The sequence below is a fragment of the Hirundo rustica genome, chromosome Z (assembly GCF_015227805.2).
Source record: "Hirundo rustica isolate bHirRus1 chromosome Z, bHirRus1.pri.v3, whole genome shotgun sequence".
Classification (NCBI taxonomy): Eukaryota; Metazoa; Chordata; class Aves; order Passeriformes; family Hirundinidae; genus Hirundo; species Hirundo rustica.
In genome coordinates this window covers 7,191,425-7,217,453 of record NC_053488.1, presented here as the reverse complement: position 1 = coordinate 7,217,453, position 26,029 = coordinate 7,191,425, and the positions used below count along the sequence as shown (strand labels likewise).

General features: G+C 38.9%; 2 protein-coding genes across 2 annotated transcripts in view; one reads left to right on the top strand and one right to left on the bottom strand.

The window, feature by feature from the left end:
- Positions 1 to 298: 298 nt before the first annotated feature.
- On the bottom strand, positions 299 to 17,119 carry LOC120765162 (betaine--homocysteine S-methyltransferase 1). Its single transcript, XM_040089688.1, has 8 exons — positions 17,025 to 17,119; positions 13,261 to 13,393; positions 9,261 to 9,379; positions 6,662 to 6,853; positions 5,973 to 6,120; positions 4,936 to 5,118; positions 1,113 to 1,341; positions 299 to 647 (listed from the first exon to the last, which is right to left on the bottom strand). Exons 1-8 carry the CDS (start codon positions 17,061 to 17,063, stop codon positions 473 to 475), a joined length of 1,218 nt encoding a protein of 405 aa, XP_039945622.1. The 5' UTR covers positions 17,064 to 17,119; the 3' UTR covers positions 299 to 472.
- A 391-nt stretch (positions 17,120 to 17,510) lies between these two features.
- The window catches only part of DMGDH (dimethylglycine dehydrogenase), a 40,216-nt gene continuing 31,697 nt past the window's right edge, over positions 17,511 to 26,029 (top strand). Inside the window, exons 1-3 of the mRNA XM_040089687.1 lie at positions 17,511 to 17,587; positions 19,460 to 19,625; positions 24,991 to 25,089. Of these exons, the coding sequence (XP_039945621.1) occupies positions 17,511 to 17,587; positions 19,460 to 19,625; positions 24,991 to 25,089 (342 nt within the window). The remainder of the gene's footprint in view (positions 17,588 to 19,459; positions 19,626 to 24,990; positions 25,090 to 26,029) is intronic.

Genomic DNA, 26,029 nt, shown 5'->3' with positions numbered 1-26,029 from the left:
AACCAAGAAAATGACCACAAATAATTGGCAGTTTGTGTGTTCCTGCACTAGTTCTCAATAAATCTGAAGGTCTGAGGAAGTTCCTATAATACTAAATTGAAAAGAGAATTGGGAGTTGAAATCCATTGGCACTATTTATAGATGGCTTTTTCTTTTTCACAGGTAAGTTGAGCCAATTATTACTTTTCAGGTGTTTCTGTGTCTACCCAATTAACGGTACCCACGTAACAGAAGCTCAGTTATGAGAGTCCAAAATTACTTTTGACTGTATTCTCTAAACAAATCATCCAGAGAAGGATTTTATTATCAAAGTTATACATATTTACTTTGTAATCACATTCTTTCTGCATTTTGTCTCTTTTATTTAATTTTAACTGATAAATCAACACAGTATTCATCTTCACAGATTCTCTTCTGAAGTCTGAGATGGTCTGTAGCTAAATCATTTTAAGATTTACACAACTGTGGTGGATTAGAACTTCTTCTTCTGGAAGAGCTCCTTCAGCTGTTGTTCAGTTGTCGCTTCTTTCTGTTGCATCAGCTCCTTGGCTCCTTTGGTCACTCCCCAGCCATCTGGCTTTGACATGCAAGGACAATATGGCCTGCCTGAAGCAGGCTTCAGATTCTCCCAGTATTCTTTTCTTGCCCTAAATAAAGAAAAATAAATACAAGGGTTTTTCCCAGCACCTCCTAATATTGAAGGAAATGTGGCTTAAATGACAGCTGCAAAGGGTAATCTAACTTGTAAAGACTGACATTATATTAAGATATAGAAGTATGAATGAAAATATGCAATTAAATGTTACATGCTTAAAAAAGTCCATCTTTGAAAGGAATACCATAAGCCAGCCACCATTCGGAGCTGATTTACAGTACTCTGTCAGTTTTTCCTTTTCGTTGTCATGAACTAGATTCACAGGAGCTCCTCTACTTCTCCTTCATCCCTTTCCTTTGCTCCTAGGTCAGCTGTAATTCTTTCAAATTATTAAATATAAAACATGTAATTCTAAACATAGATATTTAGATGACCATGTCAGCTAAGCCAGTGTGCTCTGTGGAGCAATGTAAACCTTTGCAAAAGGTGTGTTTGTTTCCAGGTCAGATATACGTACCTTGCTCTGACCCAGGGTTTGGTATGCATGCTCAGGTTATCACCCCAGTTACCATGTTTCTCAGAAGCTTCTGGCAAAAATCCTCTTTCGGGAGCCAACTCCTCAGCTATTGCTCGAATATGATACGGCTCAAATCCACAACAGCCCCCAATGAAACGAATTCCTATGTCATAGGCCTTTCTTGCATATTTTTGAATGTCCCATCTGGTGGCAATTCTTGGCTCCAGACCTGCAAAGAAATTAATATCTTGAGTTTCCACCATGGTCCATTCAATTTTTATCCTTTTTTTGGGGGTAAGAAATCATGATGTTGAAACATTTGCACTCTGTTTGCAAAAGTGATTGTAGATGTAGACATATGTGATTGAGCTGTCTGACCTAGAATCAGTGACTGAAACTTTCAGAAACTAGCTTTCAGATTATGCAGTGCTCTGCTGACCTGTGCTTGTAAGCATTTTGGCCTTGCAAAACAGCACCTAATATTTTCTGAGGGTGATCCTGTTTCCCATTCTACAGAGTTCTTAGCTGAAGAATTGGAATACTTTCAATGTTATGGCTATATTTTCTAATAAACAATCAATATCTGGGAAAACTGGTTACCACAAACTAATCTGTGAAAGGAGAAGGTATCAGCCTACTGGCATAGGGATAAGCCTGCTCATTATTCCTCAGAAAAGCTTATTACACTTTTTTCCACAATCAGATACTGGCAGCCAGTTGTTTCAGCTGGAACCTGTAGCAGTTTCTTAGTCCATCCCTTAGTTATAACACCAGACATGACCATCTTGCTGCCTCAAAACACTTCATTCCTTATGGAAAGTTCTGTGTGTGGATAAATTAGTGTTCCATCTTTATTTTGAACCCTTCTCCCAGCAGGTTGTGTTGAGCATTGTGATGGAATAACAAGATCTGAGAGAGTAAACTTGTGGAAGGAAAGGAGTAAAAAGTAAAAAGAGCAAGGAAAAGGACACCTCAAGGAGCTGGAGGCACAAGAGTGGCATAACTGGAAAGAAAAGAATGGGGACTGAAGAAGAAACTTTCAGAAATAAAAATGCAGAAAAAAAAAAAAAAAAAATCCTCCCACTTCTTAATGCATGTGCCCATCTGCAGGATGTGAACCAGCGTGGTTATCAGGCAAGTGAAGCATCATGTCTGTGCACTGAACACTGCTGGGCAGAGAAGCTGTGTTTGAGCTAGTAAGGCTCCAGCAACACAGAGGAGAGGTAGGACTGAAGGATGTCCCTATGCCCTGTCCAAGAAGCGCCTAACATGCAAGAAGTTGATACAAAGCAGATAGATACACTCTAAGTCCATCATGTAGTTAAGAATCAGGTTCATAAATTAAAAAGCAGAAGGGAGATAATTACATATCCTTATACAGAAAATTATTTGTCTCAGAGGGAAAGTTGGGGCAAAGGAAAAGTAGGTGGAATAATACTGCATGGAAACCTTAGATTAAGCATTTCAGAAAGCTGTTCAAATAAAAACAAGCTTTTGTACAGTGCTGCAGATATGATAGAAAGCATCAGAAGCACAAAGGCATTTTTTCTTTTTCTTTCACGTATCATTAAAAGCCAATGCAAAATTTATACAAACAATCAACAGTAAGAATGCATCATTGTGCACTCAACAACTGTATAAGCAAGCAAACTTCAGGGGAACAGTATAGGTTGTTCCCCTGTCTTCTCCATCACCCTGTCACAATCTACGTGACCTGATGAGATGAACCCATCTGATAGCAGATGAAGTGGCTAAGCCACTGTCCATCATATTTGAAAACCTGTGACAGTCCAGTGAAGTTCCTAGTGACTGGAGAAGGGGAAACATAACCCGCACTTTTTAAAAAGAAATAGAGGAAAAGCAGAGAAATGCAGACCAGCCAGTCTTAAAATGCCCAGAAAAACCTTGGATCAAATCCCCTGGAAGCTGTACTAAGGCACATGGAAAATGAAGATGTGATTGGTGGCAGCCAACATGGCTTTACTGATTTACAAATTTGGAGGCCTCCTATGATTGGGTTACATTGGTGGAGAAAGGAAGAGCAATGAATGTCACTTTCCTGGACTTCTGTAAAGCATTTGATACTGTCCCACACAACATCCTTGCCTCTACAGTGGAGACACACCTTCCCAAAATTGACTAAAATTTCATTTTTCCGTGTCTGTCAATGCAATTTTGGGGTTTTTTTTGGCTTTTTTCAGAATTAAGTATCTCTAACACAACAGTTCTGGATGAGAAAACTTTAAGTGACAAGGTAATTTCTTTCTGAAACATTGTCCTTATTTAACTGGTGACATTTCAGAGAAATTGCAGTAACACAGAAGAGAAAACATAGAAAAATTGAAGAAGTCTTACAGAAAAATAAATACTTCTGGCATCTAATTGCTGGAATTCGTCAATACAACATACCTAATGCTTTCCTAGAAACTTAGATGTTGTTGTCCTCTACAGAGTTTATGTACTCTTCAGATATCTACCTAACTATATCTCTGTTATTGCCTTCATGAAAAACAGGTAATTTGCAGTTTAACAACGATTTACCAAACAGATTATCTCCTGTCAAGCAATTAGTTGCTGCTTCTGGGTTTTGAAAACACTCAAAGAGCCAGTGTTCACCAATTAATTATTCGTGGAAATTCTAAATGCTGAGATGTCATACTGATTGCTTATAGCACACAAGCCAAGAACCATAACAAACCAGAGTGAACCCTTACATATACTTGATTGCTTACTGCATCTGTTTGATTTTTTTTTTCTGCTTGCAATCAGAGGAACTATATGAAAGAATAAATAGGATAAATGAGTTCCCAACACTTTTAAACATCTTGGTTATTTTCAGGACTCGGACATGTTATTACCATTTAATGATTGCCTCAGGCTTATGCTTTATTCTCTTTCCTTCATTTATATGAAGAGAGAAATTTAAAGAAAAACAATGAGCTTCTTGAAAATCACAACTACTTCTCAATATTTTGCTGCAAATTCAAACTTTGAATGTTTTAATGCCATTTATTCTAATCCTCGTAAGAAGAGCGTATGGTATCTGAAAATGAAGGAATTTTCTAATCAGCCAAAAAATGTTTAAGCTGATTTTGCCCTTATGTTAAAGGACTCCTTTACTCATGTGAAAATAAGCCCTAAATACATAAGCCTTAAATAAATATTAAATGGCTGAATCTTTCAGTTTTTGTAGAGTTTCTCCTGAACATACATGTTATAGACTTCTCCAAACTGCTAATTAATTAACAATATTAAAGTCCCCTTCCTGGTGTCTCTCTAATGTCACATACATTAGACAGTCACATTTACAAGACTGAACTATTATGAGTGCAGTAATAATGCTCCTATATCCATTGTAGTGTATTGTACATTAAATCCTTACACAGGTGAACATAAGCCTTGTGGGATAGATGTCACAGCCCAGAAAGACAGGGGGTTTTAGTACATTTGCTGCTGCTCTTTGGACAGTTTACAGCTGTCCTGAACAGGAATGAGGAAGAATAGCATGAGGAAGAACATTCTTAAAATTAATTTAGATTGTGGCATTTCAACTCTTCATCATAATTACACATTGAGTCACATGCTGTGACACTACCAAAGTATTATCACTATGTGGATGATCTTTACTCCAATATTGCATTTTGATCTGTCTGGAAAATGCCAGACAGGATAACTAGGACTCATTTTATTGAATAAAAGGACACCTTGCAGCTTCAGGTGTACTAAAAACTGAGGAGGGGGAACAAAAAAAAAAAAAGCCAGGAACAACCATGGAAGGAAAACCAACCAACCACCACCAACAAAAAAGATATCCTTGTCTTACCAAAGGGAAATTCTGGAAGATCAATAAACCCCTGCTTTCCGCAGTCAGGTGTATGGAAAGCAAGTGGCTGGCACATCAGGTGGGCTTTCAGTTTAGCAGCCTGCAAGCCCTCTTTCATCAGCCTCACAGTTTCAAGGCAAGTTTCTGGATCAAAATGGCAGTTGACTCCAACTATAGAAGCACCTAGGAGAAGGAAAGCAATTTCAAGTCAGGAAGTGGGAGTTGAAGGTTCCACAGCACTCCAGAAGCAGTGCTGTCCATCTTTACATCAATGCTATGAAAACAAGGCAGCTGTGCTAGAGCCAGGTGCAACTCTCCTGAGGCTGATCATACCACTCACAACTCAGCTGCACTCCTCTTTACCTTTCTAATAACGAATCACACCTTCTACCCTCCTACAGATGTTTTTTTCTTACAGTGCTTAATCAGTGAAGTCTGATTACATAGAGCCACACGTGCAAACAGGTAGCAGTTTCCTAACACAACTTCTGCCTTTAGATTTCAACTGTAACTGGGAAGGAAAAGAGCAGTTTGAAATAAATACATAAACCTGTGTATCTTCCCTTATCATGCCCTGATTAATTTTTTCTTCCCTTCCCCTTGTCCTGATGAAAAGACTTTGATGGGCAAAATTATTAATTTTTTCATCCTCTTAATTCTCTCATCTTGAGCTGCATGCGAAACAAGAGGAGAGAATCAAAGGCAGCTTTGTGCTTGTAATTCTAGAATTTGGGGATAGGTCTGCAATGAAATTTGAGTAGGTTTAGGATTTTGCTGTATTCAGTATCAGTTGTCTATGGCTATTGCTCTTACCCATTTCATGCTGACTATGAAGGATTTCATAGCTGTATTTCCACATGCTTTTACAAGACTGATCAAGTAAAGTACATATAAAAACTTTCCTACAGAGTCAAAACTCTTATCAGATATAACTGGGAAGCTACCTACTTGGTAGATACAAGATAAACATCTCTTTATTTCAATAATTAGGGACTTTGTTCCATACTTTTGCAGGGCATATTAAAACAGATTCTTACCAGCCTTTACCAGCTGGACAGCACATTGTCCAGGGGACACTCCATGCATGTCTCCTTCTGGACCAATGCACATCGTAGCTGCAACTGGCTTTCCAGATTCTTTTAGAACTTCAACTGCCCACACAGCCTCTTCAACATGTTCAAAATACTGAAAGAAATTAAAACTAGGCTATATTTTTTCTCAAAAATGAAATATAAAAATATTAATCCATACCCCAAATTCACCATCAATACAATGATTTGATGCTTTTCTGATTTATACTAACATAATTCAATTGAATTTACCAGCCACACAGTTAAAAAGGGATTTTTAAAAGTGAGTAAAAATAAATTTAAAATAATGATACTTTTGTTTCAGAATAAGAATGCCCATACAGGAGGTTAATCAAGCATTAACGCAAGAACTATTGACAACTGGAAAAGTCATCTTAGGTTGCTTTCCATATACTGGAAGAAATAGGGATTAGCCAAGATCCCATCAACATTTTCTCTTTGTATCAGTACAGAATTTTACTTGACTGAGGTAGAAATTGAGGTTTCAAGGTCCTGTTCTAGAACACCTGCAGATGTTGGTGGGCATTCAGAAAAATATCTGATACTAGTTTGGATAAAAGCACAGCAGAAAACTAGACATCTTAAAAGTTAACACTGTGACAGTTGAAGACGTGTACTTTTCTTTACAGATATACCTCTGCAATTAGGAAGTCCACATTCTTCTTCATAAAAACTTCCAGTTGCTTTTGAAAGGCTGCTTTAACCTCTGTTTTATCCTTGCAGCTTAAGTAAGATGGTGTTTGACTGACTCCTCCAGCTACTAAAGCATCACCTTCATTAGCCACTTCTCTTGCAATGTCACAAGCAGCTTCATTCACTTTGTGGCACTGTGTGGATATAGATTCTGTTAGTTTCATCTTACCAGAGGTATACATATAATTTCAGAACCCTGCAAGGACAAAAATAGTCAAAACTTATAATGGCTTTTTCATAGTTGTTTTTTTGTTGGTGAGGGTTTTTTTTGCGGTGTTTTTTGGGTGTGGTTTTTTTTTATTATTTTATTTAAACAAAATGTAAATAAAATCAAATGGATTTTTAAGTAATATTGATTAGGAAGATAAGATTCTTTCAAACAGCAAGAAACATTAGGAAACTAATTTCTTGCCTCCTCTAAGTTATCATATTATCAAACACTACAAAATACATTACGTTTAATAGATCTTACACTAGTAGCCTACAAAAAGCAAGTATTTAGTGTGAAGTGGAATTTTCTTTGCCTCTTAGAAAATGACTTAGTTACATCTAAGCATATGCTTTCATTCTGAAATTTGTGGATGGAAAACAAAATATATGGAAATTTCAATTTTTCTTTTTTTAAATGTATTTTAGTGTTCTGATAATTAACACCCTCCATCCCCAATAATATTCATACAGGATTATTTAAGACATTTTTAAAAAGAGATACCATTAATTATGTGATGTTAAAGTTTTCAACTTAAATAAAGGGAAAAATATTGTTGATTAATCACCTAGACTGAAAGTCATATTCTTCCTATACCTAAATTGAGATGAATAGAACAGCTTTTCAACAAGAGGTTAAACTGAGAAAAAAAAAAATCTAGGAAAAATAAATATCATTTGTGGTATTTAACAAGTATTGTTTATAGCAGGTTTCTCTGCAGTTCATAGACTGTTTAGAATCTCCATAGTCTCCTCTCAGCTGAAGTTTTACATTGCTGCCTCAAGAAACCCAGCTGATTCTTAAGGCTGTTGCTGACAGATTGACTTCCATTTGCACTTGTGCATGGGTGCATGCTTGGGAACTCTGAGAGGTGGAACCATAAACTAGTACAATCCTGGAGGAACCTGATTCCAGAACTGACAAGAAATAAATCTTGAGAGGTTTGATTCAATGCAATCCCAATACCAGGTGCTCTCCAGCCTTTAAAATTTTGCATGCCGGCAAGAATTGAAGTATGGCTTATTCCAGAGGTATCATGTTTCTGGGACTACCACTTCAGACATTTCAGTGTTGCGTTTATTGTATGTAAAAGGTACAGCATTTCAGATAAACTTGGCCACATGACATTTTGGAATGACCTTAATTAAACCTCAAGTGTTTTCCTAGTTCCAGATTGTCTTAGTTTCTGACTGAGGATACCTTCACAGATACAGCGTTGCTGTTGGACACGAAAGAAAGACAAAAGACTCCAAGTATTTTCCAGAAGGCAGAGTATAGAAGCCTTTTTTGTCTCATTTTTACCACTTTTGATAAGGTGTTCTGATACAGACTTAACGTGATTGGTGACACAGAATGACACCTCTCTAATCTCATTGGTGAAACTAGAGAAACAGCAAAACACCACCTCGAGAAGGATTGTTTGGAGAAATGATAGTTGTTTTGCAAAGATTGTATTGAGAAGAAGCTTTCTCGAGAACTTTTCCCTTGGGAAACATTTAGCACTGCTAGCAAGCTAAAATCCCTTCAGACTTAGAAATGTCAGGCCCACATCACAGATATTCCTACCTCCCTGAACTGTGGAGAATTACCTCTAACCTGCAGAAGATAAAATGTACAATAGGAACAAACAGGATCTGAGAAACCACTCAATGCCAAACCTTCTAGGCTGAAAGGAGCTATATTGAAATGTTGGGCCAGGAATTCCACTGGGCCTTGGGCTTGTGTCTAGTAAACTCACCTAGCATCCTACAATTCCTCTGTGCAGGAGGTAAGAAAACACTGACATGGTACTTCTGCTGATGTAACAAATGACCTTCACACAAGAGAAGGGGAATATCGACTAGTGTATAGCTTGGATTCTTTTAGTTGGTACTCAATGAGGGTGTGGTTCTAAAAACGTTTTGTTCTCATTACCTACTCGTTATTCTCTAAGATTCTTCACCATTTTTACAGTTCAGTCATTTCTCTGGATGTTAAATCATTTCTGTTTTTTCACAAGTTTTTCTTTCTATGCATTTAGTACTCCCCATAATCTTTGCATCAAAACTCCACTAAACCCATCACTTGAGATAAAAATACAGAAAAAATACAATGTGGGCATTCTCTTTCCTCTCTTCATCCTTACCCCATTTTGTCTTTTATTTTGATTTTTGTTTGAGGTTTTTTATCACTTCACCTTGCCATTTTTGCTATTTCACAGTAAAATTCCATCATCTCATTCTCTGGTCCTCAAATATAGCCAAAACTGTTAGCAAAAACTTGATAATGTCTCTGCCAAACCTTTTGAAATTGATCAACTTATTTTGCATCTCCATCAAAATTGTTTTACTCACACTTATTTTCTCAGCTACATAATTGCCCCTGTTCTCTAGTTTGTCCTCACTGGCATAAAAGGTGAAGGTCTGCAGAACATTGGATCCAGCTCTGAGGAATTCTCGATGAAGCTGACGTACTGCAAATTAAGAGACAAAGTTATTACTGTGTTATCCCCAAATCCAGTGTTTTTTGATGTAATGTTGCCGTAAAATAAGTGACATTGTGTTTACTAGACGACCCATTATGAGAAATCAGAAGCAGTGCCCAATCTGCATAGAATTTCTTTCTTCTCACCATCAAAACATTAGGTAGGAAATTTTCTCCTTTTCTCTGCTAGGAATAACTGAAGATTTCTATATAGTTTAGCTGCAGATTCAGTTTTGCCTGCCACCTTGCCTATCCTCTGTTTTCGGCAGTCCTTCAGATCTCCCAGGTATAGAGCTTTAGAAAGATTTTTTTATAGTGATTTAGGAAGGGATAACACGTCTGGCAAAAGAACATGAAAGCACAGCAAGAAATTCCAGACAAAAGGTTCTTCAAATGAAAAAGCAGTCTTCTCTTAGCTTCTATACTATGAAGAAGAAAACAGAATAAAGTATCATAGCAACAAATTAAGGGATAAGATGATAATTATATGGAAGAATACAGTGTTTCATTGCCTCCTCTATTTTGCATTTTTGGGTTTTCTCCCCCAACAAAGCTTTATAAGCATCTAACCAGCCAAAACCAAAGCTCTCTTTTGCTAAACACATCCTTAATTAAAAGAAGATTTGTTGCTCCAGAATAGTGACTCACAGCACAGAGTTAATTCTTCCCATATGTCTCTACATATGATGGTTTTGCTACACAGACAACACTCCTTTTAAAGGAAAGGTTACTATTACTTTTAATAGACAAATTTCCTACATTAGGACTTTGGGAATAGGCTCTGTAATGGTAGTTGTGCCTTTCTGGCTGTAGAGCAGTACACTGCAACTGCCACAGCAGGAACAGAACAGGAACTGTCAATTGATTTTATATGTATACCCACAGAATAATAATTACAATAACTACTAGAATGCTACTGATCATGTAAAACAGAGTTAAATGCTCAACAGCTTAGAGCAAATATAGGAATCCCCTACATACTGTACACAAGATACTTACTACCTACATACAATAACACTGCAATTTCTGTGGCAGATGTTTAGAAAAGTTTTCCTGAAGTCCTAGTTTATCACAATTAATAGTCATAAATACAATTTATGACAAGTAATTGTAATACAAACACAGTTTGTATCACTAAAAAAATATGCAAATTTGTTATGGGAATAATACTACTCCTGTATGCTGCAACAAACACAGCTTTCTACACCAGAGAAGCTCAAACAGCATTTTGTGTTGCTAGAATCAACTTGCATGCATGCCGGCATGTCTGCTTTCAATGAAGGATGGGTAGTGTAGTGTCCCTTGCTTTCCTCTACTGGTACAGTGTTTTATTTCTAGTTGCTGCCCTGAGTAACTACGAAGTGCCTCTTTTCCTACTACACAGGTGACTTAACAGTGTTTCTTTGCCCACCAGTCACAAAAATATTTCCAGGAGCATAGGTTATAGCAGAGCTACTGTTTAAAAAGTTGTTGGAATCTGCCTGAATGCTTGGGATCAAATTTCATTTTTACATCTTTATGAAGAAACAAAAATTTTTAGTGCTGAGAGTATTCTTTTTCCTACATCATAACAATAGGCCACTGATCCCAAATAAAAGGGTTGTCTCTGTATGTTTCTAGGGTTTTTTTTTTTTTAATCCTCCTGAATGAGAAAGGATTGATGAAAACTGGTCAGGAAATAAGAAAAGGAAAAAAAAAATCCACAAATATTTTCACAAATGCTCAATAACGTTTCAATAGTAGACTATTCCTAGAAGAATGCATAGGATTTATGTGAATATGGAGTGTGACATAAGTAGGAAAATGATATATTACATAACACATATGATTAAGGAACTTCATGCCCCAAAATACCAGGTATGTGAATAGGAGACATGGGATACACTTTGAGGGAAAAAATAGTGTTATAAGTATCAGCCTGAATCTCATTCAGCCTTGGGCAAATAGGCTTTACCAGTAGAATACACTGTTGTTTTCATCAGACCCACAGCCCTATTTAATGTCAAAGTCCCAAACCACTCTGTAGTTCATTTGTGTGACTTCTGGCATGTTTCCCCTGGCACTGGAGAAAAGGCAATAATAGTCACATAGGGTGCTAAACCATTATCAATAATTCAATTTTAGGAGCCGGATGTGTAACAGCAATTTTTCATTTAAATGCATCGTGAGTTGGAGATTTCATAAATGACACAGACAGAAGCTGTGAGGAGGCAGGGGCAATAAGCACACATGCATATGGCCTAGTACAGAGCAATACCCGATATGTCTCAGAAGAAAAATTTAGATCTCCTAATTTCTACAATTATTAGTCTGGCAAATCTCTTTTGTAATACAATTAATGGCCTTGAACTAATTTCTTTTTTTGTTGTTTTAATTTATTTTAACTCCTTGCTGCCTTCTCAGAACTTCCTTCCTTTTCCTTTCCTTATAAAGACAAGAACCTCTGGTAGCTGTATGGTTTTTACACCCACTGGCTCTGCCAGTTGCTCCTTGTGCTCTATTACTTCTGCTCTCAAAGTAACATGACCCTTGAGCAAGCAGGAGCAAAAAGCAGTAACGGAGGGGAAGCAGCCCCACTGCACACAAAGGAATGAACATTTGCCCTGAAGGGTGGAGTTATAAATAGCTTTTAAGAGACATGTGCAGAGTGCCGAGGGCTTTTGAGGTGCAAAAATAACAAGCCAAGGGGAAATAAAGAGCATGGGACAAGTGCTATGTGTTGTAAGATGGAACATGCAGGGGCAGACAGAGGTAAGCATGGAGAGAAATAGATGATGGAATGTCTCTTTGGGAGATGAGAGTCAGCAAATTAGGTCATCAATCCTTAAACCTTTCCTGGAGCTCTGCATTATCTAAAGCTGCCCATAACCCTAAATTAGGGATGCTAAGTGACACATAACTGACATTTGAAGGCTGAGCAGGATTAGGCTGTATATATAAGTGAAGTGTACAAAGTGATGTAACAGAGAGAACTACGATATATTTCCTACTCTTCTTCCTTCTTCTCCTGTATAGCAGAAAAAGACTAATTTGGAATGGAAAATACTTAAAGTATTTTTTTTCCCCCCCTGGGATATTCTGGATTGACTTGTGGGATTAACTGCACATCATATTACTAGGGCAAACGCTTTCTTGCAATGAAGCATGCATAAATAGATAATACCATCTGCTTCTGCACTATTTATGCTAAACATTACAGCCTTTACACTGGAAGGCATAGCATGGTTGGTCATTTTTTCTCTGTCCACTTAAAGAGAGTTACTCTGTTAAATGTTTATTGCAATTTTTAGGTTCCTATCAGGTTTATCATTCCCATTTTACAGTGAAGCCAGAAACATTAAATACGCCCATTACAATGTTTATTAAAAACTGCAGTTTCCCTGAAAGAATTAATAAAAAACTATAAAAATATAAATGAATTATTAGAACAAAACAAAAGAGATCGTTAACTGCAGAATTCCTTTTCATGAGATATTTTTAATGACAAGATTTAACTGATCAGTGCAAGGAGAGACAGGAGGATTTTCTCTCTCCATGAGAGAGAAATCACTGAATGCTATTAAAAACAAATATAAACACATCTGTATCAAAAAGTCCCTGGGATGCAAGTTATTGAAAACTGGGAGAGCATTCTGAGGTGACATCAGTAGATATTTGCACTTCTCATATTCTTACCCAGCCAGCTTCTTCTGGCCAGTGTTAGAGCAAATAAAACAGGTAAGATAAGCAGGTTTTGGGCTGTTCCTAATGTAATTCTACAGAGTCAAGGAACATTTTCATTTAAAAACCTACTATGAGTTCCTATATATTTATTATCTAGCCAGCTGTTACTGTTAACATTCACTGTAGGAATTGCCCAGTAAAACTGACCTGCTTCTGGGTGTTCTACAGTTGCTTCAGGAGTCCAAGGCCCAGCTTTTACATATCCCCTCTTTTCAAGAGCAAAGACAAATCCCCCATCTCCGATCACAATTTCTCCGGCATCCAAGCGTTCTAGAATACCCTGGAGAAAGCATGAGGGCAGGTTAAAAATCACAGTTCTTTAATTTGGTGGCTAATTTCTGTATTTGCAAGGCAGACAAATATCTGTGAGCTAGCAGAAATATTTTTGCCACAGTAATAAAAAGTAATAAACTTCCTTCCTGAAATTCTAATTAAAGAACAGCAGATGTGTTCTTTTGCAGCGTAAGGCTTTAAGATGCACACGTATATTATGTGTAAGACTTCTCATTGGTCAGTCATATTGTATTCCAGAGATATTGTTCCCAGAACAGTAAGTCAGTGGTCCAGTTCTGTTCCTATGAAAGCAATTTGCCATCTCAAATTCTCCTGTAAAATACATGAAAAACTTCTTAAAATAAAACACGAGTACCACTGATCTCTTTATTAGCTCATTTGCTCTCTAGCTTCCAATGCCACCTTGACAGAGCCTTACCACAAGCAGCTTGTAACACCAGAGAGCACAACAGGCATCACAGAAAAGTTTCCTACCAAACAAGACGCATCTCAGAAAGCTGACTCGCAGTGTCTGACAGTCTTTTCACAGCCCTGGGTTTGCTTACCCAGATTTACAAAATGGAAGAAAATCCTGTCAGTATTGCACAACCCTGAAACGTTTTACAGTGCCAAATTAGAAATCATACAGAATGCTAATGCAAGGAAAGTGGCAATTGGTTTTTTTGTAAAACTGAAAAACAATAGAACAAATACTGGTTTCTCCTAAAATACAATACATTAATATTCCTTTCATTGCTTCATTGACTTGTTCAAAATTTCTAAAAAGAACCTTGTTATTAGAATAGGATTGATTTCTGCTATTGGATGGCAACCATAATTCTGTCTGTATTAAAAAGTGGTTGAATGAAGACTACATATATGAAAGTAGTGGGTACAGGATAAGAATTAATCAAAGGCAAGACTGAAAATTCCACCTATAGTTTTCTTGATGGCACTGGCATTTCAACAGAAGTTTGAGGGAGTATGAAAAAAGCCTTATGGAGATAGAGTTGAGTGTGATTTTCATGCTGAGTGGACAGTTTTTTTACAATTACCCTTCAAACCAGTAATTATCTTTATTGATAATTTCCTTTTCACTAACACAATTATCTCATGCCACATACCCAGCAAAGACAAACACTTGTGGCGCCTCAGCACTGCCATTTAGGCAGAACAAGAGCATGGCTTTCCAAGAGTAAGGGGCACTGTGCCAGCTGTGCCAGTTTCAGCACCAAGCACAACAGTGTAAGGCTCCTTGGAGGCTACAGAACCTGGCCGAGAGCATCACCTGCTTTGGCTGAGGTGCTGGCATTGCAGCAAAAAGGCAGGACAGTCTGTACAGCTGTGCAGAGCTTTGCCAAGTGTTGGCCTGCAAACCTCGGCATCAGATTCTGTTGCCTACTACGGGCTTGCCAAAATATTGACCCAATTAACTTTAAAACCTTAACAAAATGTGCAAGTTTTTATCTCTGTTTCCACAGAACCAGTGAGAAACAATTTTAGTGTAAATGTCGGGAGGTTTTGTAAAGACTGTGCTTGCAAGAAACTAACTTTCATTTGTAACAAAATGCCTCAAATGCGCCCAGCAAAAGCTAAAACTCGAGTCCTGCTTCCTCTGTCTGCCAAACAATCTTTTTTCGACGAAGCCTGCTTCAGGAATTTAATGTGCAGAGAATAAGCATGTAGAGGAAAAAGAAATCTTCAACACAAAGGCAGCCTCAGCTTTGCTTTTTGTCTGAGCATTAAGTAATAGACATAAAATGACATAGTGTAAAGGTATTATATTTATTATTATATTACGTATGTATTTAAATGTACTACAAGAGAACTTTCTTTTAACAAGTCAATTCTAGTATTTAATAACAGTTCTGTTTCTCTGTGAAGTGCAAATCTTCACTTTTTGACTCACAGAAGCAACGTAAGCCATGTTTGAATAGACCATGGCACCTTAATATATTGTGATGTATTAAGTCTAGCACCTAGGTATCTAGGGTATCTAATGGCAGGAGAGGTAAAGACAAAGCACAAAATGCTTAATAAAAACTTAGTTTGTCAGTTCATGCTGGATTCAAATGGAAATAACCTTTTTGCAAACTTTATTATAGGTCTGATATCTTCTCTTCACACCATTTTTACCTTACACACTGTGTGAAATACCACCTATTCAACCACCATATCGCTAACCAAAGTTCAGCATCGACACTGTTTTCTTCAGACACCTACAGCTGTCCACTCCTGTCTAAACCAGATCAAAATTGTACTGTCCAGCGATCTGGTAGGAGACAAATCTGGTGTTAAATTACAAAAAGCATTTTGTGTAAAAAGTTATCCAAGGCTTTTTTTTGAGTCATCTTCTGCTGCTTTACTTTTGCTACTATGAATGAAGTTGCACCACATGGTCCATACACCTATACATGGAAAGCGTGAGCGCAAGTGCCTCTATAAAGATATTCCTACTACCATCTTTAGGCATGTAACTGTATTGTGTAATTGAAAAGCCTGCCTGGTCAACCTATAACCCACCTTTTCATCAGTCGAGAGAACATAAATCTTGAAACAACAAGTCACATCTCAAGCCCTCAAGAGAAGTCTAATGCTTGTAGGGGGAATTTAGGTCAGTTTTCTCCTGCTTGTTGTTGAAATTAGGTGGTATATGCCAAAATATAAAAAGCAGAACAAATACCCCTTACCTTTTTCTTTTATAACTGATCTACTTGTAGGACCTATAGCTCACAGACTTCCTCCTATATCTTTCTGCTCTTTTGTTCTACACATAAAAATTAATAAAACCCCTTCTGAGAAAGATGTGCCCTTTATGGCACAGCATCGTTTAAACAAAAGACAGAATATGAGATTTTGCTGACCTTCTCAAGCAGCAGTCCAGGGTACCAGTTCCAATGTATGTCAGAATTTGACTTAGTTATTGCTCACAGCTGTGCCTTAACGGCCTGGATGGCTGGTGCCTGGATAACTTTTTATAGTGACTTATTTCTCTAGCTAAATGGGGGAGCAGTGGGCATGCATACATAGGAGTCTGGGTCGATATTATAAACACCAGTCATATCAAGCAATCTGGACCTTTTAAATAGGCCCAGCAGGATGCTGGAGACAGAGATCTCATCCAATGACAGTTTATCCTTAGAACGTTTACGATTTTAATTTGCAGCATGTTGCAAGTCCTGTGTAATTTGTGTATCAAACAATATTATGCTAAATTGTTTTGTACTTTGGTGGCTTCACTCTGAGTTCAGAGAAACAAAGATTATTTGGGCTGCGACTGAGTTAAGATCAATCTAATTTATCTGCCTCGTAACGATGCCCAAATATCTTTTACATTTTAAGGCTGAACAGGTGCAATTATTATGGCTTTATTTCAGGTTTCCACAAGACCTGCCTTACCTGCAGAGATACCGAGTACCTTGGTGGCAGGTTTACCGGCGAGGATCGCGCTAGTCAAGAAGCAGCTCCCCTGGAGAGCCCTCGGACACGACCCCGCGGAGGTGCGAGAGGTGGCCGGGCGCTTCGCCCGGTGCCAGGCTCCCGGCTCTCCCCCGGGGCAGCGGCCGAAGGCTCCGCGGCTCCCCGCCCGTGGGGAAAGGCGGCGGGGTCTGCGCGAGGGAGGGAGACGGGAGATTTACCCTTTTGCTCTGTTTCGCGGTCTTCCTGATCGGCAGCATCTTCCTCGCCCAGGGACGCTGGCTGCCCGGCTATGCCCCGACGGCTCGGCACGAACCTCGGCGCAGCGGGCTCTCCGACCGCGCGTTTATAGCCCGAGGAGGAGGCGGGACGCTGTGGGCAGCGCTGCGGGCGGTACCCCGGCCCGGCCCGGCCCGGCCCGGCCCCTGACCCCGCGAGGCGCCCTGGTTCGGCCGGGGCTGCTCCGCGCCCTCCCCCCCAGGTCCGGAGGCTCCCGGCCGCCCCCAGGGCTGCCCTCAGGGCTGCCCCCGAGCCAAGGGGCGGTCCGGCGCCCTCCTCCGGGAGGGCCGGGCTCGGCGGGGCCGGGACGGGACGGGACGGGACGGGACGCGGCGGAGAGCGGCGCGGAGCCAGCGCTCTCCATCTATCCATCCGTCCATCCGTCCATCCGTCCATCCATCCATCCATTCATCCCTGCTGCGCGCGAGATGAGCGCGGTGCTGCGGGGAGCCCTGCGGCGGCTGCGGCCCCCGCGCCGGCCCGGGCCCCTCGGCGCCCAGGGGCGGTGAGTGCGGGCCGGGCCGGGCCGGGCCGGGCGGGGACCGGGCTGAGGGGCCGGGGGCAGTGGTGGCCGTGCTGCTGCTGTCGGGGATGCGCAGGAAAGGCGCTGGTGACGGGAGCCAGCCCCGGTTGCGCCGCTACACCTGGGCCGGCCGGGGCACCTGTGGCCGGGAGGGGCCTCTCTGCACCTCGCATTGCTGCGCCAAAGCCGGGACCAGCCCGGGGTGCGTTGCTGACCTGGTGTAGCAAGGTCCCTTCTGTTGTCTTCTGGGCCATACCGATAAGCAAATAATGACCGGTTTTAACTGGCAGGATCAAACATCTGGGTGAACTGTAGTTCACTGGGAAGGTGAACCCCGGATTCTTGCCAGGCTCCTGGGCAAAGGTTTGAAAAAAGCTGAAAGGCACTTGAGGAGATCTCAAATCCACAGCAAAAAAGAGCAATGAGGAAAGTCTTTATGCTTGTCCTTGGTTACCGGGTACCTCAAAATTCAGTAGTGGAGCGGCTGTGTCGCACATCTGGCTGTTAAACAGCTTACTGTTAACTTGCAAAAATTAATATATAATCAGAAAAAAGAACCCATGCATGTGTGCGGTGCACCAGAACACCTGTGGTGTCCTGTGCTGCCACTTATTTTACTTTTCTTCCACCACCTCCTAGGGTATAAGCATGGTGCACATTCCTCTTGCAATTGAATTTAAAATGTTTTAAGATCTCCATTCATAAGACATAAAACTAGTAGCTTTTATTTCTGAGTGGAAGCGGTAGAAGACTAGTTATACATTAGAAAGTCTGCTGCCAGAGAAGTTTAAAGTGTACGAGGAGAGGAGAGATAAAATTGAGTATTGATTAACTGTCCTGAAGGGAAAGATACTGTGGTTTCATGGTAGTCTGTAGTGCTACTGTAATAATACATCCTACTTTGTCTCAGCTCCCAAAAAATTACTTGTTAAAAATTTGTGATGAATTTCCACACGTAGTTTGTTGCTTGGCTGTCTGTGGATGAGGCAGTGGAGCGGAGGCTCGGTTGACTTGCAGAAGAATAGGGCTGCCTGTGGCAGCAGTTCTAGTTTATGCTGAACTCGAGTAGTCAAAGTACAGTGTGGACTAGCAGGTGTGGGCCATTGACAAAAACCTGTTTCCATAATTTTAAGTTCTGTTTTAAGCAAAGTAGGACATGTAAACTCTGGGAATGGCTCAGTTGTTTATAGCATGGTGCACATAACAGCAGGGTTGTGAATCTCTGCATGGGCCATTCACTTAAAAGATGGCCTTGGTGATCATTGTGGGTACCTTCCAACTCAGAATATTCTGTGAATCTGTGAACACGGCAAAATAGACAGCATGTGAAACTAAGTACCAAGCTTCATTCTTCATGACTACTGACGTGTTCTACTAGCATTGGTTTCAGAAATTTATTAGGTGGCCTTGCTGAGTAAATATTTTTTAAAGCCTTGTAATTGCACATACAGCACTTCAGAAAAGACAGGTTTTTGACATTGTTATGTTAGATATCAGCTTCTTTTTGAGAAATTGCATCTACATATAAATAAATATATTAGATAAATAATATTTGCAGTTGCAAGTGGAAGCAAATTGGTTTTGTTGTTTTGTAATTTGTTTGTGGGTTTTTGTTTGGTTTGGTTTGGTTTTGTTTTTTCTTTTTATTACTATTATTTAGCTATATGACCCTCAAGGAGCATTTACTTTAAAAGTGGATATGAATGAACAGGTTAGGTTTTAAGCCATGCATTTAAACTCCCAAGCAGAAACCCACATGTATTACAGTTGAAGCTGTAAACAAAAGAGATAGAGAAAAGTCCAATTGCTTTTTTCTAACAGTCTGTACTTTTTTTTTTTTTTTTTTTTTTTTAGTAAGGAGGCCTCATCTCCTTCCTTAGGGAAAGACAGAGCAGACACAGTGATCATCGGAGGTGGTTGTGTTGGTGTGAGTCTAGCCTATCACTTGGCTAAAGCTGGCTTGAAGGATGTTGTTCTGCTAGAAAAATCTGAGCTCACTGCAGGATCTACCTGGCATGCAGTAAGAAATGTTTTGTTCATCTCTCAGATTAACACGAGTTTGTGTATATAATGGTAGTGGAAGTTTCATTACCTTTTTATTCCCTCACTTTCTTTCCTGCCATTGCTGACATTACATAAAGTCTTGGAGGAGCAAAGGTAACAAATGTACACTGAGTTTTTTAAGCCTGAATATTTGTCTGCGTTCTAAGGAAAAGAACTAAAAAGACATACATTTAAGAATGCCAGGGTAGCAACACCTCCTTTAGTAATGTTAATGATGTGGTCATACTGGTTCACAATGTGCATTTATGTAATTACAGATTTTCTGAATCTATATCTGGAGTAGATAATGTAACAAAATTAAATAAAGCTTGCCACAATAATACAGCAATAGATGCTTTTCCCATTCATTTCCAGCTATTCTTAACTGAAGTTGGGAGATTGTTATCTGTGTGTGTAGCAACACAAAAGAGCAGAAACCCAACAGTTTGATGTCCGTAGATCTACTCTGTTAATACAACAGAGCATTTATGTGATGATCTACCCTTCAGGGACAAATTAAGGAGGACAAATTAAGACTCAGATGTATTATATTTTATTTGTGTTCTCATATTCTCCCAGAGGAGGAAGTCTGAAGTCTGCAATGCTTCATCTTAGTGCAGATGTTTAATGGTTTGGCGGCTCTTTGAGAGAAGAATTGTAAAAGAATTAAATTTAAAAAATCACTGCCTTCAGTGTATAGGTAGTATACTTAATTTTACTTGCTTTTCAATAAACAAAACAAAAGAAAACATGCTGTATGTAGGAATGAAAAACAACATTCAGTATTGTATGTTTTTGAGACTGCCATACAGTCTCAAAAACAGTTTGGCAAACAGAGCAACACCATGCAAAGCATCAGATCTTGTGTATTGAATCATAAGTACAAAATATTCAAAGGGTACTTTGACTTAAGTATGGGAGCGAGGCACAGACTGAATTCTATTTGCCCAGTGCATATACAAAACAATGTTTGTAAAAAAACAATAAAAATCCCCTAGTTCAATAAGGAACCACAATCATGAATGGTGTTGTTGCTGGATGTTTTCCTTTGCCCTTGTTTCACTCACTCACCTTAACTTACTGCTCACAATAGTGTCAAAGCAACCCTTCCTCCAGTACTTTTGCCCACATTTCTCAGTGAGTGCAGCACTGGAGCCCTCAGCGAGGGTCAGTTTCAAAGGTAAGGAGGAACCTGGAGCTCAGCAGAGAAAATGCCTGCACTGCCACAATTGAGAGAGCTGCCTCATGACGCCTGTTAGAAGAATTTTTATGCAATTAACACAGCAAGGCACCTAGTTATGGGCCACATTAAAATGGATAACTACATATTATCTTTTCACTGAACTCTGTATTAGAGGGCTTTGTCTGAAGATGAAAAAGTTGATGGTCTGTTTCAGATGAGTAGAAAGATCGAAACTGTGAATGTGTGTTCATTGCTATGCCAGATACTGTGTATTTATCAGTGTTTTCCTCACAGTGATACAGCACTAAATACAGATGACAATTACACATACTGTTAAGACTTGAAATAGCACATAGCACATTGCCTGCAGACGCAAATGTTTCAAGTCTGGTTCAGGCTGACTGCAGGGCTGCACTATTCCACATTTTACCTCCTTCACCATGCAGGCAGTTCTGCCAGAGTTCAGGATTGTGTTTCAGATTGCTCATATTCCTCCTGGTATTGCTGCCAAAACTTTCTTTTACTTCTTGGGTCTAAGATAACTCGGGCTGACTTTATGTGTGCTATTAAAACAGCACGACAAATATGCACATTTTTATATTACAAGCTATGGAAAGGTGTAACAGAGCAAGTTACTATAAATGTTCTATTATACTTTTTCTTGCAACATGCCATTGATTTTGCTGCTGACAGTAAAGCACAGCACAACTCAAATAATAACTTGTTACAATTTGGTCACACTTGCAAAAAGAGAGAATTTAGTGTATAACAGTGTTAATAACACTTTCCTCCAGAAAGCTAATTTAATAACGGCATTAGAACAAAATCTGAAACTGATTGAAATAGAAAAAAACTGAACATTTCAACATTTTAAAATTTCAACTATAAAAATGCTTTAAAACATTTGTGTCAATTCTCATAGCAAAGTGGCCATTCTTTAAATTATTTTTCCAGATCATGTTTATATACAATAACAAAATCTCTTAGAAAAATGGAGTAAAGCCTGGAGAAAATCTCTTCAACTACGGGAAAGGTTCACTCTGAAATTCAGGAAAATATGTGGAAGCATTGGGTACCCTGCTAGGCCAGAGCGAATTCATGACTGTGTTCCAGAGAAAAATGCAGTATACTGGCGATAGAGCAGGAAAAAGCTGCAAATCAGGTAATTTAGAAAAGTTACCTGAGCAAGTGAGGGGAAGCTTGGAAAGCCAAACCCCAATTACATTTAAGATTCGTAAGGAAAATGAAAAACAACAAGAACTGCTTCTACTGTTGCATTAATAGTAAAGGGCTGAAAAATGAAAATAAGTAACTGCTGCTGAATGAGGGGAATAATCCAGTCACAGTGTACACTAATAAGATCTCAGTGCCTTCTTGCCTCAGTTTTCTCTGACAGTTTCTCAGGCCTCGGGTTTAAAGGAGAAGAGTAGCTGCTGACAGTGGGTGAGGACCAAACCGGTGATTACTGGAGTAATTTGGCACATGCTCATGTGTTGGAGCAGGCAGGTGTTGCAGTGCACCCCCACACCCCAGCAGGTGTTCCCATATTAGGAGAAGAGTTTAAGCCCTACCCCTGAACTTCTAAGGAAGAAGAAAAAAAACTTCTGTGCTCCTCTCACTGTAATTGACTCAGTGCCGGGACAAAAGCACCTGTTGGACCCTTGAGCTGTTCCTCAAGGAATGTAGATATTTCCTGCTGGGCAGCAAGCCAAAATTCTCTCCTAGAACCTTGAATACTTAAGAGAGAGCAAGAAGACTCTTGGGGCATTTTTGGGGTGTCTTAGCAGATGTGAAGAACCTCACTGCACTTTGCACTGCTTTTATTCTTTTGTTCCATAGTTTGTTGTTTTTTCTTTAATTAAACCATTTTGCTTTTTCAAAACACCTCCAATCAGTTTTCTCACTTATTATTCTTAAGCCATTTCTGGGCAATTACTGGCAGTCCTCAGAGCTTGATACACCTTCATGGGGCTAATAATATGCTGGCCTCATGCAGAAATTCATCAGACAGGCTGCATCCCATAATGCCGCTGGTTCATCTCAAGGGCAGATATGTATCACATTTGAAAGACTATTTAAATTGCTGGAGGTGCCAGAGATTTGGTAAAAGGCGTACGTATGACTTTTTCTGAAAACCCAAAGGACTGAGCAGAGGAGCTAGCCATAGTTCAGTTCTTCAGAAAATCATCAAATGAGACCCAGGTCCATAAAGGAGAAAAAATGTGATTTGGAACAGTCAAATTTGCCAAGAATAAATCATGTAAGATCAAATCTGATTGATGTCTGTTATGAAATTATTGATCAGTGGATGTCACTTACCTAGATTTTAGCAAGACTAGACACCCTCTCCCACACTAACCACGTATTCAACTGAAGATGTTACAGTCTGTATGGCTGAACAACTAGAAAATTAAAAGGCTCTTTGAATGGCTGGTCTTAGAGGGTGCTGGTGAATGAGTCATATTCTACCCAAATCCTGGAAATAAGTGGAGTGCCACAGGAATCCGTCCTGGGACCCATCCAGTTTAATATCTTTATCAGTAATTTGGAGTAGGTGATGAAGTACATGCTCATCCACTTTGGAAGTTTACACCAAACTGGGAGTAGTAGTCACTGCACTCAAGGGCAGGGCAGCCATGCTGGGGGACCTAGGCAGCCTACAATGATGAAAGGGCAGTTTTATGGAATTTAACAAGGCCTAATGCAAAGTTCCATATGTAGCTGGGAAAGTAGAGCAGCCTCTGTCCTTGAAGGTTCTCAAAGGCCAGGCTGGAAAAAATCTTGAGAAATGTGGCCTGATCTTGTAGTTGACCCTGCTTTGAATATGGAATTTAAGAGAAATCTCCTGAGGACCCATTCAGTTTTTTGTTTCATTATAATTATCTTATGATTTTGTTATCTTAATTTTTATATAATGAAATCAGGATATAGTTGTCTGCCAGCTGCAGTCTTGAAATCAGAAACATTTATTATCTCAACCCAAAGGGCCTCAAGTGTGTATAAACTTCTTTTCTTCACTTGAAAGTGTAAGAGATTGAAGTATTTATTTAATTCCTGCAATGAAATGCTCTTGAATAGACACGGGTTTGTAACTAACTTGCAAATGATTTGTGACTCATTTAGTTCAAAATGACTACACTTATAGTGACCACTAAATTGGAATTTCCTTACATCTGAAGGATGCATTACTACATTTGGAAGAAAAACAGGCCACAAAACATTTGTATAAATAAAAAAATACAGTAAAACCAAAATTAGATAACAGAGTTTGCAGGTAGAAGTAAATTAATTATTCTTAGGCATTGTACATGACTAAAAAATTTGAAATATTTCAATGCCTAAATTATTTCTTCATTGTATACACATTAAAAAAGAGCCTTTAGAATATGTTTTTTGAGAAACAAATATGTTTTATCTAAAAACTATGCAGTGAAACAGCCCTGGGGTTTAGTCTAAGGTAATAAAAACAAATGTGTTCACAACATGAACACACATGTTCAAATGAGATAAAAATCACATTCAGTCAACTATCTAGTCTTCAGCTGTGTCCTGTGTGATGCTAATGGTTCAATATGATAATAAGAAATGAACAAGGAATATTTTTTCAAGACTATTAATTTAACCCAGGCACTTCCTGAAACCAGTATGCCTGCTTTTTGCTTGGTGGGGTCCTTACTAGACAGATCTCCCTCCTGTAGGTTTGTGTGATCACTTGTTAAACAGAGATTGTTGAGGTAATGAACATTGCCAAACATAGAGTCAAATTTATGAATAGACTATAGATACAACTGAAAAATGTGATACTGACAAATTACTCATTTTACACTCTTTTCTGTTGGATCATCTGGGCATTTCAGTAATCTGGTGCACTAGATCATGATATTGTACATGAATTGAGATATTAAGATAGGAGAGAACAACTGAAACAGTATCGTGGGTTGGCAAATTTGGTGAGAAAAGACGTATGGGAAAACACCTGTGCAGACAGCAGAAATGGCAGTAGTAGAGAAAAGACTTTATTTTTATTTTTGTAGCAGTTGGCTCTATCCATGTGTTGTTTTTCTTTACAGTATCATGGCAGCTCCTTTTTAGATGATAGTTGGAAGGAAGGAAAGAACACTGCATTTCTAATCTATGTTGTTCCTATTTCTTATTTGAGGCTGGTTTAACTACTTATTTTCATCCTGGAATAAACCTGAAAAAAATCCATGCTTACAGCATCAAACTCTATGAGAAGCTGGAAGAAGAGACTGGACAGGTAATCCCCTTAACTTTTGAGGTGCTAATTCAGAGCAATACCGATTGTAGCAGTAGTCTTACAAAAAAGTGTAGTTGACAACAGTGTGAAGTAGGAGTATATACCTTTTTCTTGAAATACATTCTTCTTCCTGCCTAGTCACTACATATTATCGATGGTTTCCCAGATCCCTCTACAGTTTAGGAAAATACTGCTCATAGAACATCTCGAGATACAGCAGAGGGTCTGCAAATTTAACTTGATAAAGGAGCTAAAATAGTATCAAGGATCTGGAATGAACAGATAGATTATGATACATTCCTGCCTCAAATATGTCCACTTAAAAATTCATGTAATATTATGCTGTCTGTACAGAAGAATGCTGTAATTTTTGCCTTTCAGAGACGTGTTTTTATTTAGTGACTTAAGGAATGGATATGTGGAAAAACACAGTCATCTTTTTCATTTGACATCTCTCAGCCTTATAGATTTTATTTACTAAACTTCTTGTTTTGGATGGCAGCAGAAATTGAATGCACCTCACCGTAGTAGTCTACAAATTTTATATTTTTAAAATACTTGTTATATAATATATATGACAGATATTTTTGTATTTGTCATAAAATGCTTTTTTCTTCTTTCTGCTACTCAACTAGATAAGCTGCCACATCAGATTATCATTGTGAGTTCCAGTGAAAGACTTATTCAGCCTTATCATTGTCCTGTGAGATAACATAGAAAAGGTGAAGAAAAGTAAGCATTCAGCGTCCAGCTCTATAAGGATGTTTAATTTATTAAAAAGACAAAAACAGCAAGTGGTTTTTCATTGTGTTTATAAAGGTGCTTAGTTAAATACGTTCAATAGGAAATCATGCAGATGATAGAATTTAAAGTAAAGTATATCATATATACTTATTTTTGAGACTTATCTGGTTCTATTTTTCTGAGAGTATATATCAAA

Coding starts and splice junctions, on each gene's coding strand:
- LOC120765162 (XM_040089688.1), bottom strand. CDS start 17,063: ATGCTGCCGATCAGGAAGACCGCGAAACAGAGCAAAAGG. Junction 6,854..9,260: donor ATGTAGCTGAGAAAATAAGT/GTGAGTAAAACA, acceptor ATATCCACACAG/TGCCACAAAGTGAATGAAGC. Junction 6,121..6,661: donor TGGACTTCCTAATTGCAGAG/GTATATCTGTAA, acceptor AATTTCTTTCAG/TATTTTGAACATGTTGAAGA.